The sequence below is a fragment of the Electrona antarctica genome (genome assembly GCF_951216825.1).
Source record: "Electrona antarctica genome assembly, chromosome: 20".
NCBI lineage: Eukaryota > Metazoa > Chordata > Actinopteri > Myctophiformes > Myctophidae > Electrona > Electrona antarctica.
The window spans coordinates 14,843,308-14,859,950 of NC_136801.1; the positions used below are offsets into that span (position 1 = coordinate 14,843,308).

Genomic DNA, 16,643 nt, shown 5'->3' on the forward strand with positions numbered 1-16,643 from the left:
CTATATGTTCACACAATCCAATGTACAGTAAAACATTGCACAATAGCCATGTTTATGTAACTTGAATGGAGAAGCAATATAGGCTTAATCAAAGGGTATATTGTAACATGAAAAATAAAGGTCGATTCACTAGTGATCATGGCACATGCAGCTGAAATGATCACATCAATAATTATGATTTCACATGACTTCACATTGAGACAGCCCATGCATGCCCTGAACACTGCATTACACACTGCGATTAACAAAGTATAATAGCAAATGCAAAATAGGCTAATATTAATAGTGTCAAAGGCGAACTGAACTCAATATCCAGAATATATTTGCATTAGGTAGGCTTAATATCACAAAAGAATCCACACTTGCATTGTAAAATGTGTATGGGTTAGGGTTAGGTAAAAGTATATAGGCTATAGGCTAGTATTATTATTTATCGCAAATTTATCTGAACAATCTGTTCTGTTATCGGATGTGTCAAAAACCTCAACAAGGAACAGATTTCAACAAACTCTTCTCTAAACTCTCTTCTCAACTGATCTCAACAATACGACTTCGACCACATGCATAATAGGCTATTTTTTTCTTCTCCTCATATACTAGCCCTCTTGTCCTGCAGTGTTTAGACTAATATGTTAGCTTTCAAGTATAAGTGCACTCCAAAGCCGGAAATCTCAAATGATCGACATAATGACGACAGCCATACACATCGACGAGCTATGTGCCTGCTGTAGGTTATCGGATGCATGCACCTCCTCAGCTCAGATAAAATGGGTTACTTGAAGGCTGCAGAGGTGCGAGGAGCATCCCAGCGCCATGCCTTAACCCTGTCTCAAAGAGCTAATTGGCATGGCCTCATTTAGCAGCACGTCAAGGGGACGCGACAACACAATGTCAACGCCTCCACAAATCTTCTGGTCCAAACTTAATTGCATGTCAGGGACCATACTGATGCAACGGGGGTCAGTGTGTGAACCAATGGATCACTATAACGAACCTGCAACATGGCTTCGGTGCATGGTGCACACTGCACTGCAGTCCGTGCACAGACGTTTGGTGGCAAAACCAGACTTTTTATGTAGGCCTATTCGCTTTTAGCATATAGGCTAGCCTATATGCTGGTGGGGCATTCGTATGCCCTCAGAGTAGCAAATGTCTAGACTGCAATTTTGCATTTTATTCACCTTAGTTTTAACTAAAGTGATAGGCCTACACACGTAAACAAACGTGTCACGGTTTAAAAGTGCACTAAATCACGCGCAATTGTCTCTACTGTGTCGTTTATTTTGTAGTGAAGTCTGCCAAGAAAATGTATACAGTTCTGCAGGGTTCTGATGCAGGTCCTTAATGGAACTTCATGTAATTTGTAACATAATAACATAATTTCACTTTACACTCGAAATATATAGGCCTGAGACACCTGTCTCTCACGCTGCATGCATTTCGTACACATAGCATGATGCGTTGCCTGCCTCTGCATTTTTAATAGGCCTACGGCCCAATACACAGATAATTAACTAATAGCCTATTAATCCTGAGCAATGTAATTCTTGAAAGGGACAGTCAGTCAGATTGCCCTAATGCCAATCCTATCGGCTAGAAATCAGCTTTAGCTTTTATAAGGTGGAAAAGGGGAAGAAGAAGGTAACCTAATCAGTGTCAACTGTCAAGAATAGAACAAGTTGTAGCCTATGAGCTATGCCTTGTAAATAAAGGAGGTGAATCTCCATTGCCCGAAGATGAACCATTTTATCCCGATGTGAAAGCAATTAGAGGCCAGCACAGCCTGTGTGTGTGTGTGTGTGTGTGTGTGTGTGTGTGTGTGTGTGTGTGTGTGTGTGTGTGTGTGTGTGTGTGTGTGTGTGTGTGTGTGTGTGTGTGTGTGTGTGTGTGTGTGTGTGTGTGCGTGCGCGCGCTCATAATGAATATCATCGCTTATTTAGGCCTATAATTAAGCATCTGCAAGATTTTGAATCTTTGTAAGCTGTGTAATAGGCTATATATCGATTATAGACGGAGCAATATTTGAATGCAAACTTTTTCCGTAGCCCAAATGTAGTTAACGTCAACAAGTAGCAGGAGGTGTATATAGCCTATAAGCATTCTTGGATTAGAGGGGTCAATGGCCATGTTCATGATGTTCTGCTTTCACTGAAAACATACTACAAAAAAATGAATTAATCCATACCCATTGTTTATAAATAGCCCATGGTGGTGCTCAGCTCCAGTGGAACCCACCGTATATAAATACTACAAATACAGTTTTGCATATAATGATCATGGGAAAACAATTTAAAAACTCACAGAACTTGATAGACTTGACTATAGATTAGATCCTCGTTCTTGCGAAGAAAATAGCCCCGCATGTTCTTTTTTTTAATTAAAAAAAAACGAAAGGAGAAAAAAAATAAAAACGTAAAGCACTACTCTTCTTTTTTTCCTTTGACGTAACTCGACTATATAGCCTGAAAATATATCAGTGTATACAAACTACTAAGTAACGGCAGGCTTGGTTTACATGCATGCATGCAGGCTACAAGTGCTTGTGATATATTCATAGAGTTGGCGCATTGGCGCCTGCGCGGTATATGGATTGGAATATTTGTAGCCTATAGTGTGAAAACAAATAAAGCTTTATAGCTTATGAGTCCTTTTTTATATCTAGGTCAACCGGTTAAATATGACGTCAACTGTTAACTCTTATTGCGAGCAATTGATTTTAAATGTCTTGCATCTGTGACAGACTGGAAGGAAGATCATATTCAAGCTAAATGTGCATATTGTTGCCACCCACCCGAGTGTCAAAGGTGCAGGCGATGCAACAGTTTTTAGGAAAGCACACTCCCACCATTTGTTTTCTTGTTTAAACAATACGAGTCAATCTCGCTTCAAAACTAAAAAAATGTCGTCTGAAATCAATTATCAGAGTATCAAATTCAAGAGTAATCAAAACAGAACTGTTAAAACATTACACAACAAGTGCACGTGCACACGTTTGAAATCCTCCAATGCAAATATAGAGACCACGTGTGTTTCTAGAAATAATCCATAACATGCAAATAATATTTTTCAGCTATAGCTTTTTCACTTTTTGCAAGTAACGCATCAATGAAGCATCAATCAGCGCTGGAACCTAGATAGATAGTGTTAAATAGAGTTGAAAAAAGTCATTTTAGTATCATCCTTCATTTATCTGGAAACCTAATAGTCCATGAAAAGAAAATACGAATACATTTCAATGCATTTCCACAAATCACCTAAGATAGTTCGAGTCATGAATTTCTGCTAGGCTATAGGGATATTCGAGAAACACACACACACACACACACACACACACACACACACACACACACACACACACACACACACACACACACACACACACACACACACACACACACACACACACACACACACACACACACCCTATAGTCGTGCATAGTTACGTTTGTGTGCGCATTTTGAGCTTTTGTTTGAGAATTGGTTATTTGTTTGCTTTTTGGACGTGTCAGTTTTTGACAGCTGCAATCTTGACAGATCGTGAATTCAATTCTCTCGCCGCCTCATGCATGCGCGCAGTGTGGCAGACAGTGTTAAACACGCTGCCGATCAGTGCTGATGTGATCTGTGCCTAATGGACCGGTCAAGCAAGCTGCATCCACGAACAATGAGGGGACGCTGACTCCTCGGCTGTCTCCCTACATCTATGAAATCCGACACAGCAAAAATAAATTAGATTTGGAAATAAATTGGATCCGCGGAACAATTAAGTAACACAAACTATTCCTGTTTGCGAAACCGCCGTGATTAATCGTTTTAATTTGCACATTTACTCCGAGGGCAAAGTGTTGGATGTTAATTTTGGAATAAACAGCAGACAAGAATGAGCAAAATGAAATTACTTGCCATTAACTGTCAGGAAGGTTGTCATTTAAAGCCTTATTTGAAGACGTTTGGGTGCTGCTCAAAAACGTTTTATACAAGCCTATAATGTGCGTGCTAGCACGATCACACAAACAACCTCAGCTCAATGGCTGCACAACACATCATGCATCAATGCTTGCAACTATGAAACTAGAATTTTACTGATATATGCCTCTATATTGTCCATGATAAGATAAACCATAGGCCAGTTTAAATCTACAGGAAATTTGTCAAAGACTTTCTATAGAATACAATTATTAACCCATGACTCAAAACCCCAAAATAACAAAAATAGAAGAAGCTTAAATGGCTATATGAAGTCAATAATATTGAAGCCAATAGACTATTGTATTTGTAATCCTTTAATATAGTACGAAATGTAACCAAACATTTTTTTGTAAACTAAATTTTACATACGAGCGCATTTCTCCATAAATACCGATCATTTCTAACATGTTTACCGGTCCTTTACATGCGGATAAATATGGAAAATTGAGCTACTTTACATGTAATACTTTCCTTGCAGACAAGGCAATTGACAGTTTTTTTTTCTTTTTCTTTTTTAATATTTATATCACGTACATAAACAGATTGACACGGAATTTCAGGCTTTCACTACACGATTTATCGACATGACATTAAATAACAACAATGATACTTGAGGCTACTCAAACTGGACCTTGGACGAAATGTTTGCACTGAATACAAAAGCACATTAATACTAAGAGTCGGTTAAGGTCGACGTGTAGACTGTAGTAATACTGAATAATTCACATTTGGTACACAACTATAACATTCTCTTCAAATCAAGTCTATCATCATCATCGCAAATATTAAACCATCTCATTTTCCATATATCTAGGGACCAACATTTTTCACAAATTCCCTTAAAACTGTGTGATATAACTATTTACAAAATAAAATATTACATTTTTCAACTTGAGTGAATCTCTATGTACAAAACAAATCCAGGCCACTACCCGCAGATAGCATGCTTTTTTGTGAGATCTTTTTTGTGTGCAGTCTCTCAGTAAAAAATAAAGACTCGAAGAAATATTAGAGAAAAGGGTTTAACAAAACCCGGTTCGGTTGGCTGTCCGTGCCCATGTCCATGCATTCTTTCTCTGCTTTAGACAGCCGTAAATCGATCATTTTGGCCTCCAACGTTTTCTCGGGTCCATGCTGCGTTTTACTGGCTGACTTTTTTTTTTTTTTTAGTCTTTGAGTTCCAAGCGGCAGTTTTTAATTCTGCAGTCTCTTTTCCATTTCTTTCTTTCTTTTGTTGTCAAAAATATTTTTACACGTACCATTCATTGAAATTTGACGACAGCGTGCTGTGACTGGTCGTGTGGTGTACTATGGACGCTGCCGGCGATATGGAGCTGCTGGTCTGGTTCTCTGTTGACGGAGATACGATGGTAGGAGGCGTGGACGACTCGTACCCTGAACTTGCCGCTGGTGACGGTTGGGGTTGGGGTTGGTTGGCGGCCTCGTGGACCTTCTCGTGACAAAAAGAAATAAAATGTGTAAGTATATAATAATACAATAATAATAACTTGATAAAACTATAGGGCTGTGTAAATGCACCAAAATAACTCTATTCTACTTTTTGATCACTGAAACCCTCTAGACTTATATGTAGGCTAAAACTGAACCTGAGTTGGCAACTTGGCTGTAGTGTGTATACCCCCCTCTATAGGCTACACCAAATCCATTTGCCAAAAATAGCCAGCTAATGTGTCAGTTAAAAGAGGGGAACAGAAACAAAATCAAACAAAATATATATAGGCCTGTGTTGAGATAATGTGTTAATGTGATAATGTGTTGAAGATCTGAATGAATGTATATATAATATCCTGGTATTTTTTCTATAAATATGTGGCCGATAAACAGCAAAACCCTATAATTAAATGCGTTGTTTATCAGAGGCCATTGCATGTAATTGAATAAACAGAATGCACATCAAAATATCATAAACCATATTTACCTTCATGTGTTTTCGGAGTGAGCTGGGGTGTGTGTATGACTTGTCACACATTTTGCAGAGATAGGGTTTGTCCGACGTATGCACGTGCATGTGTTTCTTGCGATCACTGCTGTTTGCAAATCGCCTGTCGCAGCCCTCAAACTCACATTTAAATGGCTTCTCACCTAAATGAAAAAATACAGTAAAACAAATAGTTTTAGTTTTAGTGTTTCTGGGTATTTCCAAGTTAACTAAATCATGAATGCTCACTATTTTATCCCCCCCACCCAAAAAAATATGGATTTTAAAATATGGTTATTATAGGCCTAATAAATGCATGATAAATAATTTTTAAAATACGAAACATTTTGCATCCCACGTTTGCACCCATGGCCTGGTTTAACTAAAACGCAGACTGAATGCCTGCCAAATTAAATAACCATATAAATTAATTAAAACAATATATAGCCTATTTATCACTAACACCCTTTATTGGAAATTATGTGGGAAACAAGTAGTATATATCAAAGATGAAAGTTCACGTGGACTGGACAGTCCCACTTAGACTACAGCTGTTGGATAAAAATGCATAACCCGGATCACATGCATATTTTAGGCATGCAGCATATTGTTGACGTGAGTGTTAAATGAAAGGGGTTGAATCAATTCGTCTTACCCGTGTGAGTCCTTTTGTGGATTTTTAGATTTTCCGATCGGGCAAATACTTTGCCACAGCCGGGGAAGGGACACGGAAAGGGCTTTTCTCCAGTGTGTACTCTGATATGATTCACAAGTTTGTATTTGGCTTTGAACGGTTTCCCTTCTCGAGCACATTCTTCCCAGAAGCAAATGTGGTTCGACTGTTCCGGCCCCCCAACATGCTCCACCGTCAGATGGGTGACGAGCTCGTGCATAGTGCTGAAAGTTTTGTTGCACGACTTTTTGGGATTTGATAGTTGCTCCGGCTCGATCCACTTGCAGATGAGCTCTTGTTTGATCGGCTGCCGCATGTATCGAAAGAAGGCCCCGGCTCCGTGGTGCGCGGCCATATTCATGTTCATAGGGCCATAGCCGTGCAACTGGGTCGATGCGTAGTGGTCGGACCTCGGGCTCGTAACGTGGCCATACTGGTCGGCCCGTCCGTACATGTCCCCCGAAAAGCCCAGTCGCATCTGACTGTTGACAACATTAGAGGACGCGTGGCTCGCGGCTTGTTCGTGCAGCCCGGGGAAGAGCAGGTGCCCCGCGGCATCCGAGTGTCCATGTGGCCCTGCGAAACTTCCCGCGGCGGATGCGAACAAACTGTGCTGGGCGCTGGTGGCGTCTCCGAAGCCCCGATTTCTGAACAGAAAGTCCCTGGTGGAGTTGAAGGCTGCCGTGGAATACGAGCTGACATGGGTCGGGTGGTGGTGGTGTCCCAGGGCGGCCGCTGCGTAGCCGGGCGCCTGCGAGGAAAACGCCGTCTGTCCGGAACCGATGTCGTGAGAGCCGTGGTTAATTTTGAAGGCGCCCATCCCGTCTGCGAATGGATTTATCCCCAACGCCACCTCTCTTTCTGTGACTTCGCCTGTTGAGTGATGCCGCGAGGAGCCGAAAGTAGTGACTCCAATGGTGGGATACTGGGGTCCTGCGTCCAGCAGCATCTTCAGTCTGGACTCGCTGCTTAGGCGACTGAGAGCAGAAATCAAAAACCACGCACAGATATTCTCCTGCCTGCAAAAAATTCTGGGACCTTCACTGCAACTGAGCAAACTCCAATCCACCGATTCTCTTGTTTACTTTTTAAGACGAGAGGAATTCCCTATACCTCTCATTCGATGCACACACGCAAATCATGTATACAATATTGTCTTTTGCGGTTTATCTTCCTGTGGCGAAACTTTCACCTCCTCAGTCAGGCGGTGAGCTCTAGACTGATAGTCGCAATCATTCCTGCAGATAAATGAATTGAAAAGACAACACAGTCCACCCCTGATGAATGGAAGAGGAGGGGGGCATCACGTGACCTCCTAGGCGGCACGCCATTGGCGTAGGTCCCTTTCCCCCAAGTAGCATCCACTCACCAAATACCAATCGACGTCGCTGGGCCTACACTTCTATTGGTCCGTTTGCATCATCAATCCCAGGTATTGTGAGATTGCTGACTGTGGATTTGGTTAAAAAGGCTGAATAACAGCACAACAAAGTTGAGAAACATAAAGCGACAATAGGCCTTGTAGAAATGCGAAGCACGTTTCACCGTTAGGCTACTATATACACGGACACTATGAAGCCACATTGTGTTACAATGTAATGTAAGGATTTCTTTTTTGCGGGAATGTTTTTCCCCCCTCTCCATCTTTGGAGCAGTGAACAATAAGACTAAATATGTTATGCAAACCTCTCTGCCTCTGTGTATGTAATATGCTCTATATCAACACAGCACATTTTCTTTACACATTCTGGGTGCAGCTCTCAACGCTAATATTCAGCTTTCTAAATAAACAACTAGCCTAATATTAATATATGCACGTGGGTCGGGCCGAGGGCACAACTTGCAAGTTAAAGGTCATAGCCTTCGTCACTAGTCTGAGTCAGGTGCAAGGTGTCACCGCATGCGCCTTGTTGTTTTCTCAGGCCATGTTGCGTGGTGGATTTGAAAAGACTACTTGACGACGTCACTCTTGAGAAAGACGAATGTGTTGTGGGTGCAAACACTTTACACAGGTTGCACATTTACTAGGTTTACAAGCCACATTTAAGCTAATTTGTGCATTTATTTTAAATGCCTCCACTTTGAGTGTTGGTGTCTGCCTTTCACCAGGCAAGCATGCTCTCGTTGAGGTCCGTCTGTCTCTGCATAATGGTCCACAGGAATCCACAAGGGCAACAGCATGCACTTTTCACATCATCACTTAAAACAACGTTGAAAAAGGTTGTATTTTATGTGGAGTGGCCCTATATTTATCTTGGGTTTACTATTGTTCTTAACCATTATACGCATGCGGGTCGTGCTTATAACTCGTGTTTGCAGGCGAATAGTGCATCATCATATCCTCCTGAGTGTAAAATGCTGTGAGTTGTAGAAGTTATCAAGTTTTGCGGAGCGCTCTGCAGGAACCTCCGGCAGCTGGAGTTCAAAGCCACATGAACAGACGCGCCATGCGAACCATTAAAATATCTTCTGGACTACCTACTAGTTTCTGCAGCTAGACATTCTCAAAGCCACTCTTGGGAGACCAAGGGCACGAGAGGAAGTGTGTTGTACTGTTCTTGAGTTAAGAGAAATAGTCCTATAGATCTCTATGCCACTATGCTATAGCTACTAGCCCCTGCCACACAAAACACGCGGAAGGATCTTTTCAACAGGTGGAAAACGGTAAGAATGGCATGTCATTGGAAGGGGAGCCTGGGGAGGGGGGGGGGGGGTACATTTGTTTTGCTCTCAGACTTGTAACAAGTGAGACTATGGTGAGTTTTGTGCCAAGAAATTCTGCATGATATCTTTGAAAATATATATCTCTGCTACTCACTTGGCTCAAAGGCTAATTCTAATAGCCAATTGATTCAAGTGTGTAAACAGTTGTTAATAGCAAAAGGCCACTCGATCTCTTCAAATCAGCTTGATGTATCAAATTCATATTGAAGAATGCAATATGGCTACCCGATCTGTTTACGATTCGCAGTGAACGCCAGCTAAACTGCGCTCCGACAACTGAACTAATTTCACGTGTGAGACCATGCATGCATGCATGCATGGTGTAATATTCAGTTCTTGTCTGAATCCCCACCAACTGCCCAGCTTCTTGTTTCCAAGAGTGCAGGCTAAACTTTGAACAGAAATAGCACTTCAAAGTCTTGCATTACGCCGTGTTCCAGGGATGTCTCCAAAGAGTACAGCTGCGACCTTCGTGCACTCCACGAGCAAAGGCCATTTAATGAACAGCTCCAGGATCCGTCATGTTTCACAATATTTACTCATTATTATAGCGTGCTGAACACGGCGCTGTCACCAAAGATTCTGACAACTCAATTCAGATAATCAGACCATCAAAGGCAAGATATAAGCAGAAGCTTAAGGCACCGGGTGGAGTAAAATATATGAATATCCTTCCTAAAACCTTCTTGTATATCGTTTTAAGCATTATATTAAAATTGCATGTGATGACATAATAATGTCCACAGTCCGGTATATACGGTCATACGAAAAGAAATTAAAAGATGAGTGAATCGCCATTAGTTTGTGCACTTAAGTTATATAGAAATATATGTAAAATAGCTTCAGGCATGTGAGCATGACTGAAGAAATGTACAAGTTGTCGACTGTTGCCTCATAAATGTGATCAACTCATAATAGGCTATGTCAAATAGTTTAACCGATTTTCGATGTGATATTTGACACGAATCTATATGATAACGGTTTGACCTCTTTTTAGGTCAGTTCACACAGCCGCTTCCATTTGTCTCCATAACTGCTATATGATTAATATGTATATGATCCATATCCCAGCATTTGATATAGAAACATGATTTGTTAAAACTAAAAGAAAACGAGTTAAAACATCTAGGTGTATATGGCTATTTGCAGGGTCAAAAAGTGGCACTGGGAAAATTGTTATTTTACTGATTAGCTAACGGCCAACCAAATGTTACAAATTTAAGTCCATGGGTGTAGTAGGCTACTAGACGATGTTCATCGTCAATGAGGAATGAAAGAAGTCGATATCTCATTTTCTGATTATTAATAGCTATTAGTGGACCAATGTTACACTCTTCTACACACTATTATTGCTATAGGTCGCGTCGACGTATCTTGAAAATAGACTATGCGGTGTTGAACAATCGTTACCTTTGTTGTAGTCACGAGAAGTCAGTCGAAAATCGACCAGATTTTTTGCAATTAGACTATCCGATACTTATAGGCGGCCTATACATGTTAATACATTTTATTTTCATTTTTGATGCCACCGCGCACTGTTTTTGACACCTCCTGTGACTCTGATCTTCTCCTGGTCTGGGTCTAAATCCGACAGGGCTAGCGAGCGAAATTGCCTCGGAATCGGATCATAACAACAGGTCCCGTCCACCCCCCCCCCCCCCCTTCCCCCCTCCCTTCGGGACAATGGACATGCAGAACGCAACCCTCGCCAGAAACAGAAACATTGATTTCGCCAAAGCGAGGACAACGAGTGACAGGACGTATAGCCTATGCTGACGGGCAAGAGACGGATATATGTAAATAGTATTGTGTATAAAATCGTATATTTATGGTTTCTGCCTTTGATTGTTTAAAATAGCATGCCGAGCTCGTCTTTTATTGAGTTATTTTCGCACATTAGCAGTCACTATTGACGCTGTTTTAACGTGTTCAAAGTCGCGCGTAATTTGCGCGTAAAGTTGTCCATGGGCGACGGCGGGTTAAAATGAAGATATCATTGAATTATTTATGATCCATATAACTTTAATAGTGACATTATGCTTAAGCCAACCAACTCTTTGCCAGCTTATTTGTTTTAATCGCATAACCACACTGAGGCAAATGCTATTTCATAGCTCCGCCGCTTTTGTTCACTGCGAGAGAAAGAAAAGGCGACCGGATCAACTTTTGAAGAAGTTTTATGTATAATAATCTTTGCATAACAACTATTTCCCCCCCGAGTGTGTGCTGCCTAAGGCACTGCGCATGCGTACTGGCGATTTGCTGTCACTAAAACATTTTTCTTCACATTGGAAACTGTCACAAGTGACGTCAATCACTGAGCTCTGACCAATTAGAACGCGGGGTGATTGTTTAGCTCCACGGGCTGCAGCTCCTACCATGAATCTCTATTCAGTATCAAAGCGTCCTGCTGCTGCCTCTCAACCGAATGGGATTCCATGTAGTCTGCAGATAGAATCTTAACTTCAGAAAGTTGTTGTTTTTTTCCCTTTATTTATTTTTTTACTATACGATTAAAATATATTTGTCATCATCATTATTATTTTGCCTGCTGTCAAGTTATTCTAAAATTAGGAGTAATGAGCGTGGATGCATTGGGAAGCGCTGTGATGGACCCTACGTTTTCCAAACGGAACACGGCGCTGAGATTAGTTGACTTGGCAGGGGCTCACCACCATCACCATCATCACCACCATACCCCTCAGAGCGTGACAGGCTTCCCGGGGTTTAGCAGCCATCCACACTCAATGGCTCACTCGCACCCTGGGGAGATTACTGCGGAACCCCGCCTGGGGCCGAGTCCATTCGGGCCAGAACACATGGGGCACTCCGCGGCCCTCAAAATCAGCCCAGCCCATCATTATCCCCACCACCATCACCACCACAATCATCATATGGCAGGCCACACTGAAGTGGTCTCCAGTCAAACGGGAGCTTTTGGCCCGGTGCAGGCGACGGCAGTCCCCTATTCTATGTCTCACACGGCCCAGGCTTTATCCGCAGGTAGGGATTTCCTCATTCGGAGAGATCTGACAGCTCAAGCCATGCCAGTTCTGACCGACCAGACTCACGGTTCAACTTCTCACCACGGAATGTTTGTCTCAACAACAGGTAGCTATCCGGGACACTATGGTCATCACCCCGACGCTGGGAACCATACCCTCTTCTCTGGACTCCACCACCACGAGCAGCCAACTAGCGGATCACCGGGTGGCCAAGCCTTGAATGGACAAATAAGGTTAGGATTACCTGGAGAAATGTACGTTAGATCTGAGCACTTGAGTCAAGTGGCAAGCTCCAGGTCTGATCCCTTCTCCGCATCGTCGTTGCATGGCTATGGTGGTCTGAATCTGAACATGAATCTTACCGCTCACCACCACCACGGAGCCGGTGCTTTTTTCCGTTACATGAGGCAGCCGATAAAGCAAGAGCTCATTTGCAAATGGCTGGAGCCGGAACACTCGCCGAAAAAACTTTGCTCCAAAACTTACAGCACTATGCACGAACTGGTAACACACGTAACGGTAGAGCACGTTGGAGGACCCGAACAGGCGAATCATATATGTTTTTGGGAAGAGTGTCCGAGGGAAGGAAAACCATTTAAGGCGAAGTACAAACTTGTAAATCACATTCGAGTGCACACCGGGGAGAAACCATTCCCATGTCCGTTCCCTGGCTGTGGGAAAGTGTTTGCAAGATCCGAGAATCTTAAGATTCATAAAAGGACGCACACAGGTCAGTAACTATCACAGGCTGCATGTAATGTATTGCTTGTTATTTATTTATAGCCTATAGTAGCCTATGTTTGAAATTAAAGTTAGATGATTTTACAAAGACAATGCAATATGGAAATGTTGGCTGCATGTGTTGTTTGCCATTATTCAACTAAACTAAAAACAAGTTTTGAAGGCATTTACTATATAGAATTAAGATATTGTGACAATCTCAGTCATGCACGTAACAATGTAGTTTCCTCCTGACGAAACACATGGATGCAACAGTTAAGGAACTATATATCACTGCACGTTGTTTGTTATGAATTACACCAGCAGTGCTCACAAGTTTTACAACGGCTGACTTTAGGGATACACAGATATATACACACACAGATATATACATACACAGCTCACTCAGGCGTTTGATGGGCTCACTCCCTCTCTGTTTACACCAACACAAATGGAAGACTGATGTCACCGTCTACTTACTGCATGCCAGACATGAGTAGAAGCTAGATCCATCTTCATATTCATTGCAACTGTTGTGATGATACTGCTCTTTTTTATTTGGTAGCTTGTTTTTTCATGCTATGCTTGAATATAACTTTTATTTATTTATTTATGACGACCACTGAATGTTACTGGTACATAACAATACATTATGCTATATTATTAGATATTATATTTATTGTACAATGTGCATTATTATTATTATTATTATTAGGCCATATATTGTTGCTGTTGTGTGTAGCGATAAATTGACATAATTGCATTTGAATGTATTACCATATTGGTAAATTAATTTTAACGTAAGTATATAGGTCTACTTTAAAACTAAAATGGTAGTAGACTATTATGCATTATTTTGGATGGACTGGTATTATGGCCCATGCAACAAGTCCATAAGAACTGCCATGCTTAAAGGGGTCGCCAACAGGTTGGCAACACAGATTGCCTCTCTATACCATTAGCATGACGGGCAAGTTCACGTGTAGTTACAATTTCATATATAAAAAAAGAGAAAATGGCTCATGGTTCCAATAGAGCACAATATGGCTGCTTGCCTCTGTGACCCAGTGACGTTTGGGGAAAAGGCTGGGAGGGAAGAAGAAAAAAAATCGAGGACTGTCGAGTCAGAGATGTAAATGTGGCTTGCATGGCACTCCCCCACTCCATTTTTGTATTGCCCTATGTATTATTCATATAATTTGCTCACATTACCTAAGTACAAATCTGTTAAATTATTTCAGCGTGTTGACTCCCAAGGGGTATGGTCTTTGGATATCATGTTTAAAACCTACCCGAAACTGTGGTTATGACGGGGCCTTTCCCCTGGGGTCTGTTCCTTCGTCGCGTTCTTGTACTACACTAATATCCTTGATTGGCTCTCTCAGCCCAACAGCTGAAGGTCAAATTGATATTCAACCCACAAGTGTAATTAGACAGAAGCAATTACATATCCTCACAGCACTAATAGTCGGAGAAAAATCAGCATTGGGCGAATTCCGTGTAATTTATTCAGATTGTCTTTTTGCCTTGTCATACAAATGGAATGTATTATTAAGATGCGCAATTAGGTTGCCTTTTAACCATTCAGACATTCGAATAGCAATAGCAATGTACTACAATATTCTGTAGTGAGCTAGTTTTTGTCGTTATGCATTTTTAAATCCAAACAAACGATTTTAGGCCTATATAGCCTATAGGCCTATAGGCTACAGCATAGTTTGTTGCAGGCAGACTTTCATATCTTGCAAAAGATGAAGGCCTAGATTCACAAATTGTATATCCTGAGTTCCTGACCCAATATGTTGAGTTTTCAAACGTCTTTTCTGTTCCAGGTGAGAAGCCGTTCAAGTGTGAGTTTGATGGATGCGACAGACGCTTCGCCAATAGCAGCGACCGAAAGAAACACTCCCACGTACACACCAGCGATAAGCCATACAACTGCAAAGTGAGAGGCTGCGATAAGTCCTACACTCACCCGAGCTCGCTGAGAAAACACATGAAAGTGCACTGCAAGTCGCCGCCGCCCAGCTCGGGCTACGAGTCGTCGACTCCCTCGCTGGTGTCCCCCTCGTCAGACTTGGGCCGAGAGCCAGGGGGCTCGGCGCTGTCGGAACCGGTGGCATCGTCGCAGCAGCCCGCTAATTTAAGCGAGTGGTATGTGTGTCATAGTTCGGGTGCCAGTGGCACACACACACCACCCAGTGGCTCGTCCACACCTGATCCCGCAGAAGAGCCACCTTACAGGGACCCAGAGCCAAGAGACACGTTTTAACCAAATTGGACTCGAAAAGTGCAGCAACAACAACGACAACTATATGTGCTGAGAGAATATATTTCCGAAAGCTTAACTATTCAAAATGGTTTGGCATAGTGCCTATATGCTCCACTGGTGCCCATGTGGAGAAATGAAAAGTTAAATAATAACCGATGGGCTCATCTATATAGGCTTATCTGGTCTTTATTGTAGGCATGTTATTACTGTACACTTATTTTGTAAATTGAGTTTTGACTTCGATATCTTTTTATTTATTTTTCGATCAGATATGAACAATTTTGTATTATCGAACCAAAGTGTTTCAACTGGGGGTAATTGTACATTTGTACATTTCTAAGTTCGATGTGTTGATGTTGAGATTTGTAAGCATCTGTCTTAAAGCAGTCTCGAATTGTTTACTACAATTATTTGTACAAACATTTTATGTTTTGAACAGACATATTTTTTCCATTTGTGCAGAGGGTAAAAAACCCTGAAATGTTTTCGTAAACCTGCATTATTTGATATACGGCCGTGAAATACTAAATGTTTTATCAAAGTGGGCATTTTGTGGATTTTGTATTATTGTCGTCAATACATATTTTTTACTTGAAAATGTGAAATCGAGTATAGCACTCGAAATGTGTACCAAACTGCCTTGTAATTTGTGAGTATTTTGAATAAAACTTGTATGACAAAAGGGCAATATGTGCTGCTTTTATTTAGCCTACTATTTACTTTATGTTCTTCATCAAAGTAGGACTATTCATCATTTTTTTACCTTTTGGAAATCCTAATGTTTCAGCACGAGACTGTTGCTTCAAGTCTGACTGACATAGCTGCAGCCTGATAAAAAAAGCCTATATATATATATATATATATATATATATATAATGTCGATCTAACTTGTCAAAGAAATCTAAGCAAACGTAGCCCTAATTCTTGAAAATAATAATAAAAAATGTTTTTGATTGATTTTCGATGGTGTTATACCCGAAAAGGCTGACCTACACACACATGTGCGAGGTCTTTTCTTTTACGATCTGGTTTTATGCCGACGTGGGCAGTTTGATAAAAGGCTACAATCATCCAGACTTCAAAGAACATCTTGTACAAAGAGCCATTTTTTTCACAACGGTGAATCCTCATGGTGAATTAAGATTTCTATAGCAATGGCCAAGTCAAACTCAAATGATATGGGGCCAAGTCGGAGGAGCTCAAAGACCCTTTTAAAGAATGTAATATTTGCTTCCCATGGGGTAGGAAACGGTAATCTATGTCCTTTATAATGTAGACTAGGCTTACATAAAGGAAAAATATATACATGTTTTTTTAAAAGACTATTTCACTCAGATAAAA

General features: G+C 41.3%; 2 protein-coding genes across 2 annotated transcripts; one reads left to right on the forward strand and one right to left on the reverse strand.

Annotated features, from left to right (window-relative positions):
- Positions 1–4,281: 4,281 nt before the first annotated feature.
- Positions 4,282–7,986, reverse strand: zic1 (zic family member 1 (odd-paired homolog, Drosophila)). The gene is made up of 3 exons (XM_079489486.1): positions 6,564–7,986; positions 5,909–6,072; positions 4,282–5,419 (listed from the first exon to the last, which is right to left on the reverse strand). Exons 1-3 carry the CDS (start codon positions 7,528–7,530, stop codon positions 5,219–5,221), a joined length of 1,332 nt encoding a protein of 443 aa, XP_079345612.1. The 5' UTR covers positions 7,531–7,986; the 3' UTR covers positions 4,282–5,218.
- Positions 7,987–11,573: 3,587 nt separating this feature from the next.
- On the forward strand, positions 11,574–15,302 carry zic4 (zic family member 4; the record flags this gene model as incomplete). Its single annotated transcript, XM_079490264.1, has 2 exons — positions 11,574–13,040; positions 14,863–15,302. The coding sequence occupies exons 1-2, from the start codon at positions 11,885–11,887 to the stop codon at positions 15,300–15,302; spliced, it is 1,596 nt and encodes a 531-aa protein (XP_079346390.1). The 5' UTR covers positions 11,574–11,884.
- Positions 15,303–16,643: the final 1,341 nt, after the last annotated feature.